Raw genomic sequence first — 14,192 nt, 5'->3', positions numbered from 1 at the left:
GTAAAGCAGGCTCTGAAGCAGGAGAATTATAATTGTATCATCTACCTCAGGTCCCCCTAGTTCCTGTTTTCAAGCCACTGAAACTCTGAGGTCTCTTTTGACATGGTCTGGAGCAGTGGTGAGACAAACAAAGGTATTTTTAGGAGAGAGAGAAATGTGCTCAGCCAGCTGCAACGCCACATCTGAGGGGCTCTCAGACAACTGCTCACAGAAAGGCTTTCCAAGTGGCAGCAGGAACTGAAGCACTTCACTCAAAACACCAAGAAGTGTTTCCCATAGCATCTTGCCCTGGAAAAGACAGAGGAGCAGCTGCTTTCTGGCCTCACGGAGATCGGGAGTTACTGTCTCTCTCAGTGCTTTGCAGCAGGTGGAAGAGCAGGAGATGAGGAGAAACAGGGTGTGTGGTGGCGATGGCTGAGCAAGTCGGGGAGGGGGCAGGTAGCTAAAGGAGCTCTTGTAGCAAAATAAGAGCGCCACGTGCATCAGCATGTACATTTTCTCCTCCTCAAATGCTGATTATGGGGACCAACATGTTCTGACCCACACACCAGCTGAAGAAAGAGAAGTACAGCGCAGAGATCCCCCACTTACCGCCTGAACATGCCCATGTTTAGCAGCTGGGTCATTACTGAGCCATCCACTGCACCAAAAAATTTTCCAGTCTGCAAGCACAAGAAAGGAAAAAACCCAGAATAAACTGTCAACAGTAAAATTTCCAAATGCTCGATGGTTCCAGACGATCCAGTTTGTCTGGAGGCCTACTACACATAACGAGTGCTTTATAAGGAGGTAATGCCGAGCTTTGTCCTTTGGCGGGCTGGAAAGCTTGAGGGAGGACTTCCCCCATCGCCAGCTGGGCATCCTGCACCATTCCTAACGCACTTGGAAATGATTTAGCCCACGTAAGTCCCTGCAGCTTGTGACGGAAAAAGGCAGACTCTCAAGCTGCAGAGACCCAGGCACATTGATTAACTGGGAGCCTGGGCTCTCCTGTGGGTTTTTGTGAATCCATGTTCTCCGGATCTGAATGCCTGAGTCTCTTCCACTTGAGTCTCTCTGCTAGCCTGCGGCTGCAGTGGCTTCAGAAATCTCTGCTCTCCTGCTGCCCTAGGCGAACTGACTCTCCACGCCTAAGTGCACCACAAACATTTATTTAGGTAGCAAACACAATTTTACAACTCACTGCTGTGCAAGTTCCGAGCAGGCAGTAACCCAAACGACACAACACATCCCGACCCATCCTTACACACTAGGCATTGGCACAGCCAGGGCTGTGCTACCACAGACTCCACCCTAGCAGAAGTTGCATTTGGGGAGCAACACCCCAAATCCCACTTCCATGCCTGGACTAAAAGTGGAGCTAGCGGCCCTCTGGTCCCATTTACATTTTGGAGTCAATAACCTCAAATACAGTCCCAATCCCAAATCTGGGAACCACTGCTCTAAAGCCTTCTTCAAACAAACAACAGCTCTGGCAAGCCTGATTACTAAACCATGACAAATCTATTGAAAAAAAGCTTCAAATCTGCCAAGTCCGCTCCTTTGTTTGCAAGCAAGTAAATAAAATACTCGTAAATAATAAAAATGGAGATACAAGCTGTCCTCCGTCTATTTTCCTGGCCCATGGGTCTTAACCCAGTAAATAGTTCCCATGTGTTATGGAAGTGTTCACACAGTTTGGGGAGACATTTACTTTTCCACTGATAGGCTAGCAGTCATTTAGCACGTATTAGCAGACGACAGATGACTTCATTTATTTGAGTGGGGCATTTCCACTAAAAAAACCCAAACCCTTAGGCAGATTTACCTAAGATCATATGGTAATCACCTAACAGTAGTGTTACGTGGTTATGAGCCTCTTCCCAACAGGCTTTAGAAGGCGTTTCGCTGTATAAATCGATACATAACATCAACTCCCTTTCGAGCATCTAGGCTGTAATCGTCTCAGACATAGTCAAATGTGTCTGAGCAAGCGCTAACTTTTTTTCACCTCCCTCGCTCTTTCAATCTGATTAGGGTGGCGAGGAGGCCAGCTGCTTCCATTTAATACCAGTCGGCAGTCCCAGCAGGAGCCCGAGCCGTGGGATTTAACGCAGGGCAAGCTGCAGCCGGTGTGGCAAGGGCAGGGGGGTCACTACAGGACTATAAACGGGGCCCACTCTGTCCAGAGATGCTGATGCATGACCAAATTTCTCCAGGTAGGATGTCATTCCTATAGGTGCAAGTATGAGGCGCTGTTAGTGTAATTGAGAGTAAGGCCTAGGGAATGTGTTCAGAAAAGCATCAGCAAACCGGCCTTTAACACGGAGTCAGACATTCGAAGCTTGGTGCTGTTTCAGGTGCCCTGTGCAGATAGTAACACAGGAAAGCATCAGTTGGCAGAAACCAAAGCGGTCCTGTACTGAAGTGACATTTTGCAAAGCAGCTCTCATTGCAGCCTGCTTCCTCCTGTCGCTGGCTGCCGCTCTCCCAGACATCCCTTTGCCGTGCTTCTCCTACCTCCCAGCTCTGGGCAGATTTCCACAGGCCCTTGCAATTCCAGAGTTTCACAGCACAAAGCATTGCCTCCGACATCCCGCATGACACATGCTGTGTCACATCCCCCTGCAGTTGAGAGCATACAAGTACATACGCAGGCTATGCGTGGGAAAGAGCTGCATCCCGGAGCACACATATGGCTCAAAAGGTACATCTCTGCTCACAGATACGTATCTGTCCATGTTTTGCTGGCTCGTTGAGCAATTTGCACTTTTGGTACACACAAAAGCTGTAGACAAATGAGACCTGCCAAATGGGACAGGGTTTGGGCAAGCGGGCAGTGTGGCTCAATGAAAGCCAGCCCCTACTTTTCCACACCATCTGGTGGGATCTTGGCCTTTTAGCTGTCACCCTGTACCCTGTCCTTGGAGTCCCACCTGGGCAGAGCTTGCAGGTATACCCTGTAAGATGCCTCAGGGAGAAGGCAACAGTCCTAGAGAAAGAGGTTTAGCGAGTGAGGGGACATCTGGATGCCAGTGGGCGGAGGGACCTCCAGACCTGTGATCTGCAGCTGTACCTCTGGCTGGCAGCGAAAGGTGGTGAAAACCTCAGGAGCGGTCGTGGGGCCATGGCTGCAAACATGGGCAGAAATATAGCGTGGGGCAGCCCTCACTGTGGCACAGCCTGGGCCTCCCACTTACTTTCCCTTCCTCCCCTGCCCTAGATCTTCTGGTCCTCCTTACCCACTCCCTTCTCCTGACTCTGGCTATTAACTTTTTGTTCGCTCTATGATGAGTCTGGATGGGGGGATTAGCCTGAGTTAAGAGATTACCCATTCTTCCCCAATTAATCCTGCAGGGAGCTTCCAACTCGTCGCTTATTAAAATCCTGAGTCCCTCTTTCTTCCTTGGTGGCTTCTGGCTGCCATAAGCTTCCTGCCACCTTCAGGCAGAGGTTATTAGAGCTGATCCCCCATCCCAAGGGTGGAGGGGGTCAGAGCCTGAGCCAAGCTGTCCTCACCCTGAATTTGCGTGAAGCCTCTCTGATTTCCAGTGTGGTCACCCAGGGAAGGAGGTGTGGGCAGCAGGTAGCCCTGGGCCGGCAGCAGGCTGAGTGCACCATAAAGCACCTCAGCCCCAAGGGAGCGAGCAGATGGAGCAAAACATCTCAGAGGCCCCCGAGCGGGTCTCTGGCACCAGCTGCTTGCCCAGGGGCTGTAAGGACACAGGCACTTTGGCACCACTCTGCTGTTCTTAGCTTGCACTTTGCCCTGGGAAACAGGTGTTTTGGGCATGAAAGCTCCTCGTCTGCCTTCCTGGGGGAAACAGGGATGCATGTGGGGCCCTGATCGTGCTGGAGCCACCTCAGGCTGTGCGACACAGCAGGGGCGGATGGCACCGTGCACCCTCACTCCTTCAGCATCCGATAAGCTCCCTCCAATCCCGGCCGGTGGGGCAGAACAGGCAGTGTGCAGGCAGGCTACCCTTCTCCCTGCCGCTGGGCTGGAATGCTGACGCACGCAGCTGAGCCACTCGTGCTGGTCCTGGTGTCAGGTATGAGGCTGGGAGGGAGGGCAGCGAACTAGCTGACTTCTCCAGAAAGGCAAAAACCCCACAAAAATCCAGCTACGGGATTATTTTTTTTTTTGCGGTACGTTAAAGGATGCACTGAGGGAAGAATGTGGGATGGGGCAGGGAAGGCCACCTAGCAGCAAGTGATCCCATGCAGGAACATTCAGGTAGCCAGGCTATGAAACCCAGGGTATTGATTTAATGCTGCTGCTGCTGTCTTGAATTCCCTGTAGAGTTTAACAGTGTGGACACTCATGGTGCCACTAGGAAATAAAAGCAGTAACTGAAGGAAGATAAAGAAACCAGAAGAAAAGTAGTGGTGAACTCTCCGAGGTCAGGGGAGGTAACAGCTCGAGGAGATGACAGCTCTTGTGCCTGCCAAAATGCCTGATCTTGGAGGCATGTGGATAATGTTTATAATATACCCAAATTCAGTATAATGCCATGTTTGGACCTGGACAGGCTGGATCGATGGGCCAAGGCCAATTGTATGAGGTTTAATAAGGCCAAGTGCCAGGTCCTGCATTTTGGTCACAACAATCCCAAGCAACGCTACAGGCTTGGGGAAGAGTGGCTGGAAAGCTGCCCAGCAGAAAAGGACCTGGGGGTTGCTGGTGGATGGCCAGCTTAACATGAGCCAGCAGTGTGCCCAGGTGGCCAAGAAGGCCAACAGCATTCTGGCTTGTTATCAGGAATAGCGTGGCCAGCAGGAGCAGGGAAGTGATCGTGCCTCTGTACTCGGCACTGGTGAGGCCTCACATCGAGTGCTGTGTTCAGTTCTGGGCCCCTCGGTACAAGAGGGACATGGAAGTGCTGGAGCATGTCCAGAGGAGAGCTACCAGGCTGGTGAGGGGTCTGGAGACCAGGTCATATGAGGAGAGGCTAAGGGAGCTGGGCACGTTTAGCTTGGAGAAGAGGGGGCTGAGGGGAGACCTCATTGCCCTCTACAACTACCTGAAAGGAGGGTGTAGAGAGGTGGGTGTTGGCCTCTTCTCCCAGGTGAATAATGACAGAACCAGAGGAAATGGTCTGAAGCTGCAGCAGGGGAGGTTTAGATCAGATATTAGGAAGAATTACTTTACTGAAAGAGCGGTCAGGCACTGGAACAGCCTGCCCAGGGAGGTGGCTGAGTCACCACCCCTAGAGGTATTTAAGAAACGTCTAGATGTGGCACCTCAGGGCATGCTCTAGTGACAGAGATTGTAAGGGTTTTTTTGGTGGGGTTTTTTTTTTGTGTGTGTGTATGGTTGGACTTGATGATCTCAAAGGTCCTTTCCAACCATGAAGATTCTATGATTCTATGATTCTGCTAGTCAGATCTTTCAGAAATTAGCTTTTTGAAAAATCCATTTTCCATAAGGTGCAGAAAGAATACTGAGATAAAACCCAGGAGGGCGGCTGCTGAGGATGAACAGTAGACGTGGTACCTAAAGGGTGTAGTCACCTTTACCTATGGACACATGCCACAGGACTCAGTAAAGCGCGTTTGAAAATGCAATGGGGGTCCTTGGAATATGCGTCCCTTGATATCTGTCTGTATCACCCACTGCTACGGCTATGTTGGTGAGTCATTTTGCTTTATGAGCCTCAACAGTTCTCATCTTGGCCTCTCTGAACTTACTGTTTAGCGCCTCCAGAATTCACGATCTCACCTTTTTCTTTTGTCAGCCTACTCTGAATACGCTAATCAACACAAGTCCAGATGGAAAACCACGGGACTCATATAGCTGACGTTTTCCATCTAAATATCCATCTAAAAATTCCTCTTCTTTCTTTTCTGTCCCATCTACTTTGAGATCAATGCCACTACTTCACACTTCACTCTTTAACCAGAACTTCTTTAACAGCATCTTGTAAGGGAGTCTGTTCAAGGCTCTTAGAAAAACTGAAATGCAGTAGGTCATCCATTTTCCCTTATCTCCTGATTTACTCACACTTTCGAAGAACTATAGCTGATAAGATAGGTTTTCTTCCTTTATGGAAACTGTGCTGCTTGTCCCAATCACATCCATCGGGTGTTCTGTTACTTTATTTTTAATTTCCATTTCAACCTGTTTGTCACATCTTGAAGAAAGGAATTTCTGGGATCAGATCTACTGCCTTTGGGAAATACGCTTACAGTATTTGTTAACTCCAGTACTATGGCAATTCTAACGAAACTCCACACTTCTGTCAGTAACAAAACTGCTTCATTTCCCATTTTTTCTATAGGCCCACTCTTGCTATTGACTTACAGCTTTCTAGTTTATGAGACTGTTCCAACACATCGCTTTCTGACACTCAAATCTATGGCCTTTTCTTTTTTTGCAACAAAGAGCTCTCTAGTGAATTTACTGGAAAGCAGAAAAGTATAGCTAAACCACACAGTGTCTGGCAGTGTTGACTCTACCCAGGCAACACTGGATGTCACATCACAAACTGTGCCCCTTCAGCTCCCTGGAAATGGTCACAGAGGTGCTGGCAGCAGGAGGAAAGGAAGTAATTTTTGTTGCTTGTATTTTTATTACTATTCGGAGTCTTTTTCCTTACTCCTTTCACGTCTGTGAGTAAATCCTTCAGCTCTTCACGTGTGCTCCTGTTTCCAATTTGCTTAAATAATTTCGTCTTCCTTTTTGCCTTTGGCATTTTGCTCTTACCGTGCCCTCAGCTGCCTTTCCTGAAGAATGCCTGCTTTGACTTCAGAGGTGCTCAAAAGCATGCTCCCCTCCCTCCCCTTCCCCTCCCCTCTCCTCCCTTCCCTTGTCATGGCACACCTGCCTTCTGGGACCGTCTCAGATCATCTTTCAGTAGCATTTGCGCCAAGGGAAAGGAGTCTAATTTCCTTACTTCTGATAAAAAGATATTTTGACTAGTTCCTTCCTTATCACAGCAAACTCCTTCCTTACCTAGGATGTGCTGTCACTCTGCCGAGAGGCTTCCCCCTCCCTACACAGCTGAATTTAATTATACCCCGCCACCCTTGTTACACAATTGAACTTCATTTGTTTTAACCAGCTCTGGGGGGTTATTTAAGAACAAGCTAAGCACTTTCTCCTTCTTCTCTTATGCCCTCTTACCTCTGCAGGTCTTTTGGAAACAAGTATAAAGCCGTTATTATCAATGAGGAAGCAATTCAGAATCTGCAGAGATGAAAGAGAAGCAACATTAAAGACAGCTTTTTTCCATGGTTGTCTGTTTGCGTGCAGGATGGAGCGGTGTGGGCTTGTGCTTATGGCAACAGCCTTGGCATTTCCAGGCTTAGGCCCACAGCTCAGCTACCACTGGTTTTAGACAATTGACTTTTCCCTCTCCGCCTCCATTATGAGGTATTTACTTTGTGAGCTGCCTGTGACAGAGATTGTCCCTTGTTGGGGCTGTGTGCAGGCCTAGCAGGCTCTGAGACACACTTAAGAAGACGATACATCCTGCAGGAAGCGACAGGATATTTGGAGAGCACTTCTCTTTAATAAAATGGTATCTAATGCTTTCCATCTTCAGACTTCAGTTTTATAACCACTCAAGAAACAACCCTCTCCTCACTGCTGAGTATTATCAGTGCTGGTCTTATTTTTAATTTGCAGAGCAGGAAATGGAGGCAAAGAGTTTAGATGAAAACCTTCAGGTCTCACTGGGATGCAGAGGAAGTCCTATGTGAACAGAGAAGGAAAATTCTCTGGTGATCCCACTCTCCAGGGCAGAGGAGCTCCTGTCCCAGATATGCCTGGGGCCAAGGTTGAAGCCGTGGAGGAAATACAAAGTGGGGTGTCCAGCATGCATGTCATGCTGACAGCCACTCTCTTTGGCAGTGCTGGGATGCCAGTGAGACAGCTTTAGAGGAGATGGACTCTCCCTAGAGTCACTGGCTGGAATCCCCATGCGCCTGCTCATCTCACAGCTAAGGGGAAGTCCTGAACTGCAGGTTTGTCTCAACACCATGAGGTCCTGCCCCAGCTGTGCAATCTCTTGTGAGGAGACGATGGGCAATACCTGATTTTTTGGGAGACAAAGATCCCCACAGAGTAGGTAGTCAATCTCACCCACCACAGGTACAGAGAAGAAATCTGGGCAACTTACGTCATCCTGACAGCTTAGTGGACAGGCACCGTCCAAGGCACTGCACTGGAAAGGAAAAGCAGGGCATTAACCATGGCATGATCTCATCTCCCAGTCTCCCCATTGGGATTGCCAAGCTGAAGGTCTCCATACCAGCACCTCTGAAATTTAGCTGGCGTTTCCACCAAGACAAGCTTGACAGCATGCACCAATACCACCCCCCAAATTGGTCACTTGTGGCTCTGTGTACTTGCCATCTCTCTGAGTAATGTCCCCTTTGCTGAGGGCTCTGATCCTGCACCTGCCTCCCTGAAACACTTTTCAGCAGCACCTATGCACTTGGAGCAGAGACCTATTAATGAAGGGGGCAGCATCAAGCTCTCTGGCTGTGAAAGCAATGGTTATTGTGCACCAGTGAGAAACCAGCATGCATTTTAGCGTCTGCTAGTATCTGGACTAAACACATGGCATAGTATTTTAGATCAGGATTCTTCCCAGGCAGCGATTTTTTTGTTGTTGTTGCTGTTGGTTTCTTTATTCTCCAGACAGCTAATGATAAAATCGGATGTGAATGGTGCTCTTGTAGCCCAAGGCACCATCCATTTGTTTCATTTAGGATTTCTGTGTACCAGACTTGGCATGTGTTTCACAACACTGAACCGGGTGGGGACACGAGGGGTTAAGTGGTGAGTAACAAAGCCCTTCAGGTGCTTATTGATTTAATAATTGTTCTGAGTTTGCCGTGGCTGTGTGTGTCTGTCTCTTTGTGTTATTTTTTAATGCTATTTTCTCTAGCAGCAGAGGAAAGCAAGCTGACATGGTGTTGCCATTTCTGTACACGGGGTCCCCTTCCTGCCAGAGGTTTTCTGGGGTCAGGGAAGGACACTGACGTGTTGCGTAGCCTGTCTGCTCCCAGCCAGCTGCCCATTATTTCCACACAATCCTTATACATAAACCCCAGCGCCCTTGTGGGGTGATTCTCAGTAGCAAGAGGTGAATTTGTCATTTCAAACCACAAGACTATTACTTTCAGTTAGAATTTGTTTCTCTTCTTGAGTCTTGCAGAACAAAGCCAATAGTTTCAGGTTTCCATCCCCCCGCTCAACTTCAGGGGAAGTTCAGAGATGCCTGATTTCGTTTCAGGCCCTGTGGCTTTGCAATATCGCATGCTCATGCTCCAAACCTGACTGGCTTTTTGAGGCTCTAGGGATGACAGCTCAAAAACATCCCTTTACCCACAGTTGCAAGCATCGTCTCACTCTTGCCTCACCACAAAACAGCATTGCGTTCCTCTGTCTCCCTGGACGTATGCATAGAGGAGGCCCTGTACTTCATCCCTGGGGGGTTCCTTCCTTTGGTCAGCGGGGATAATACCACCACAATGAACCACTATTATGGCCTTGGGGGATAAAAAATACAGAGCCCAAAGCTTGGAAAGCAGAACAGAAACCCAGGTGAATCAGAACGGTTTCCCACAAGAAGGGCCCGTGTCTCAGAGCATCTTCCTTGGCAGCGTGAGGACTGAGTTGTGCTGTTGCTGCTCTTCCAGACCTGGAGAGGCTCCAGCAGTGCCTGGTGCTGGGCTGGCCATGCAGCAGTGGGACCACGGTGAGGAGCCCAATCTGAGAGCACTGGTGGCTTGCAGGGAGCCCCTGAGTTGGGGGGAAGAGCTGAACCTGAGCTCCCTGGTCGCTCTGAGACCACATCTACTGCCTTATGGGCACAGTTCCCATAAGGCACATTCCCCCAGTTCTCAGAGACCAACCTACCTCACAGCATCCTCCTGCTGTTGGTCAGGTCTCTGAAACGCTGTGACCTAGAGCAATTTCAGCTTTGCCAAAGACACTTAATTACTGTGAAGACAAACACAGCCTATGACAGGCTTGGACTGTCTCCAGTGATTACAGACAAGGGACAGTGCCTATAATATGCTGGCATGCAAACGACACAATTACGAAGCCGAGCTGCAGCGAGGCACGCCGGGATGCCTCCCCATCCCCAGCTTTTGCCTACTTACATCACTGTCATTGGGCTGGGAGACAGGAGGCACAGCGTGGACATCCAGAGTGGCACAGCATGCGGTGAAGTGAGAGAGAGAGAGAGAAAACAAAATCTGTTAGTCATTCCTCCGTCAAATGGCCCAGTCACGTCCTGGGAAACCATACACAGACTTTTTTCATACCAGCACCTACCAGGGCTGTGGCATGCAGGCGCTTGGCCCACAGGCCTCCTTTCAGCTTCTTTAATAAGCCTTCCCATATTCCCTTAACGCCCATGTGGGCTTGTTTATGTGAGAACTACCTGGGTATGGCCCTCAGGAGATTTTTTAAAAGGAAGCTCTCTGCTGATGCTTCAGGATGTGGTCACATGCTTTGCAGAAGTCTTTTTAGCTCAGGTTATGCTTACATGATCTCCCGCCTTCGAGGATGCCCCTGCCACCACGGCCAACTCTGTGCTTTTCTGTTCCCCGTGTGTGCTTGCTCCCAGTGAGCAGCCTCCTGCCCTGTCTTCGCTGTCATCCCCGTCTGATGACAGTTCCCTCTCCTGACAGCAGAGCCGATTCTCCTGTGTGCTGCTTCGGTCCCACCAGTCTCACCCCTCCAGTATCCCTCCCTGAAAGCAAAGCCTGGGGGGAAAGCCCCTGGGTGGGAAGGGAAAGGTGTTTCACTTTTCCTGTCTCTCAGACTGGGGGACTGTTTTAATTATTCCACTTCTCCCAGTCCAGCAAGAGTGTCCAAAATTAGGACAACACTGAAAGCTTATCCCTGGAGCAAATATTTTTTATTTTGGCAAGCTGGTAGCATTTTGTTACCATTATCAAGATGACAAGAGAAGGCAGTAGATTTTTTTTTCCATGTGCCCAAAATTGCAGATTTCCATGAGGTTTCTGAAAGGCTGAATGAGCACAAAACATATTTCAACAATTAAATGTGTCATACGCAGCAGAGCTAATACCAGGCCAGGATGCTGACACGGTCAACATGGCATTTGTGGAACAGACTCGCAGCTCACACAGCATTAGTGCCGTCAAAGGATTACAGAAATGTGCGACTTCAAACTTACCTATTTCATAAATCTTTTAATATGAACTTCACAAAAGCCGTCATCAAAATGCCATTGTATGTGATGTAACATAGCATCGACCTAGCTGACGAAGAGCATTAAATTATCTCTCTACACGATTGCTAACGCTCTTACCTGTTGCATGGCCATCCAAAACTTGCGTTGGAGCAAGTCCAGCTTAATTTGCACACCCACAGCTACAGGAAACAAAAAAGAGGGGAGGGCAAAGAGGAATGTGCGAGAGAGAGAAAGACAAACACAAGTTAGGAAAGGAGTGATGGGATGGAAATCGCAACTGCAACCTGCTTCCAAGTGTGAATGATAAGCATTGGGGGATCAGCGCTGAGTCAGACTGCCAAGTGAGAGTCAGAGGTTTTAACAAGGTAGAGGAAAAGGGGACGCTGACTGCTGTACCGAGGTACTGACACCTCTCTCCCACTAAACACTACGGAGCTACAAACAAATCAACAACGACAAAAAAATCCCAACCAAAAAAACCCCAGGAGAGCAAGCGCGTGAGCTTTCATCTTTTGTCTTTTGTAGATTTAGCTGGCCAGGATGGATGTTTCTGATCACCCCAGCCTCAACTCCTGCACCCCACAGAATCAATCAGAAATAAAGTAGGCCAGTGTGAGGAAGGGATTCATTTGAAAACCCACCTGTCTCAAGGGGAGACCACAGCAATTTAGATTTCTCCTAAGCCACTATAAAAGCACAAAAATATGAATGCCACTTGACGGAAAAGTGTTGATTAGAAGTAGTGCTTCGTGACCCAGTCCCAGCCTAGTGCACGCTCTGCTAAGCAAAAGAGTGTGTGTGTTTCTTAATGAAGTGCGTCCTAATTTCTCGGCTTAATTTCTTGTCTATTTCCAGCATGATGTTCCTGAAGTAAGGCAGAGCTCCACAGGAGAAGAAGCGGTGCAGGGTCTCCCCGACAGAATAACCTAGCTGTCCCCGGGTAGGTTGCCTACAAGCACACGTAATAACCAGTGCAGTCGTGCGCAGCCTGGCACGGTGACGGGGAACAACGGGGCTGTGTGTCAACTAGTTGAATCTAAGAGCTCTGCAGGAATTACAGCCGCAAGCAGGACCTTGAAATAGAATATAATGTGCAAGTGAGGGAGAAAAAGAAGTACAGAGAGGAAGAGTCTGAGCCCTTTTTCACAACCACCAATATCGGGTGGATGAAATGTTGCTGTTTCTACAGATTTCCTCTGAATTAGCAGGAGCTTCAAAGGGGAGAACAGATCCTTTAAATCTGAATCACGCCATGTGGGTGCTTTTAAGTTAACAGTATGATCTGACGCTCTAATTCCGATGTGTATGAATTAAATCTGGAGTATGCAATAGTATATTTTCTTGCAGCTTGTACAGACCCTGGCGCCTGGCATCAGCTCTGCCTTTTATGCCAGTGTCAGTGTCCTTCTTGTCACATTCCCATTGCTGGCACATCTTACAAAATCCCATTCACAGGCACATTTCTTATCCAGCTCTCCTTGCTGTAGACTGAATATGACCGACTGTATGTGGGGAAATGATTTTGTAGAGCTGCCTTGCCCTACGCCTCACAGAGCACAAACCAGATAAGACAAAGAATGCAAACAAAGGAGAAAGGATGGGGCTGAGTCCAGGCCAGGTGAAGATTCGTCAGCTTCAGTGGGGCTATCGCAGGCATGTTTTGGCTTGGTGTCCCTGCTGACAAATCGGCAGTCCGTGGCAGAAGGCAAATGGTGTTGTTGCTGCCAAGTTCAATGAGGCCCACGCATCTGATTTGGTACGTAGCTTTAAATAAATTCATCGCTATCCTTTAAAACCATCTCAAGAAAGAGCTATTCCCCTTATCAGAGCAGATCACATCAATGGGACTGAACATTACCCAGGACATATAGTTTTCATGAGACTTGAAGAGGAGTTGATACCTACATAACTAACATTGCAATGCAGAGACTTACTCAGTTTTGCAAGTGGGAACATTTATCCTCAAATTGTTCTTCAAAAGGAGCTTCACCCCTGATTGTGAATCCTTGCCTCTGCCCAGGAGGCATAAGTAGCATATACCGAACTTGGACAGAGTTGCCTGCAACATGAGGAAAGAGAGTACCTGGGGGCTTGCACTGGTGGGCGGTGGCAGGGACAGAAAGCAGAGTCTCCCAGCTCTCTCCTTCCTTTTTCCACATCGCTCACAGCCATGTCTAACTCGTTTGTGCCGTCTGTCAGCAAGCCTTGTCCTTTGGATGCAATCTTTGCAGCCCTAACCTCTCTGTAGGGCTTGCTCTTACTCATCTTCTCTGCACCAGCCTTTTCTTTCCTTCACAGTGGTCCATCACGCATTTCTAGCTATTCCCCATGGAGCTGCAGTGAGCACCACGCTCCTCCTCACATCACAGCACAGTCTGAAGGGGTCACTGAAAGCAAAGCTGGGGGCTATTCTGCCTTGCAGCTAGGTTTGTCTGTCTGGATGGTTCCCATCACAGGGAACCATACTACAGGGATTGGTCCATGCTCCTGCCTGGCAGCACGGCTCCTCGCCAGTCAGGGTGGAGTGGTGAACTGTGAGAAGCTTCCGTGTATTCAGGTGACCTGAGGAAGACGTGTGGACTGAGGGGAAAGAAGGCACAAAAATCCTCCCAGTGTTAGCAACAAGTAGCTGTCTGGGTGCCTTTAGGCTGTTGGTGAGGATGGGTGGAAAGGAGGAAAGCAGTGATTCAGTCTGAGGTCAGGATGATGCTACAGCTCAGGTGAGAGGGAGAAAACTGGAACAACCAAGCTTGTTCCAAAGTATAACTGAATCATTAATCAGCCTTTTTGCTCTGGTGTCATAGAGCATGCTGCAGGAGCAGGAAGATCTGTGGTCCAGGAAATGATGAGTGGCCCTGGAGTGCAGCATGACGACAACTGTAGAGTCCTCGGAGAGACCATGGCTAATAGTTTTACTCCTACTAATGTGCAAATAACGCGTGCAACTGTGGCTTCCCAGCAATGAAATAAAACACAAGGACGAGCGATGCTGCACACCTTGTACAGTTAGGTGTTGCTTCACCACGTTGA

The 14,192-nt window shown here is 48.7% G+C and overlaps 1 protein-coding gene across 1 annotated transcript in view; it reads right to left on the bottom strand.

The window, feature by feature from the left end:
• The window catches only part of CACNA2D4 (calcium voltage-gated channel auxiliary subunit alpha2delta 4), a 132,559-nt gene that overhangs the window by 16,679 nt on the left and 101,688 nt on the right, over positions 1 to 14,192 (bottom strand). The window contains exons 27-31 of the mRNA XM_063318533.1: positions 11,280 to 11,341; positions 10,099 to 10,113; positions 8,103 to 8,147; positions 7,106 to 7,168; positions 592 to 662 (exon numbers count right to left, since the gene is read on the bottom strand). Of these exons, the coding sequence (XP_063174603.1) occupies positions 592 to 662; positions 7,106 to 7,168; positions 8,103 to 8,147; positions 10,099 to 10,113; positions 11,280 to 11,341 (256 nt within the window). The remainder of the gene's footprint in view (positions 1 to 591; positions 663 to 7,105; positions 7,169 to 8,102; positions 8,148 to 10,098; positions 10,114 to 11,279; positions 11,342 to 14,192) is intronic.

This window comes from Chroicocephalus ridibundus, chromosome 1 (genome assembly GCF_963924245.1).
Source record: "Chroicocephalus ridibundus chromosome 1, bChrRid1.1, whole genome shotgun sequence".
Taxonomy (NCBI): domain Eukaryota; kingdom Metazoa; phylum Chordata; class Aves; order Charadriiformes; family Laridae; genus Chroicocephalus; species Chroicocephalus ridibundus.
Note: the sequence above shows the minus strand (reverse complement) of the source record. Positions and strands in the feature narration are given on the sequence as shown.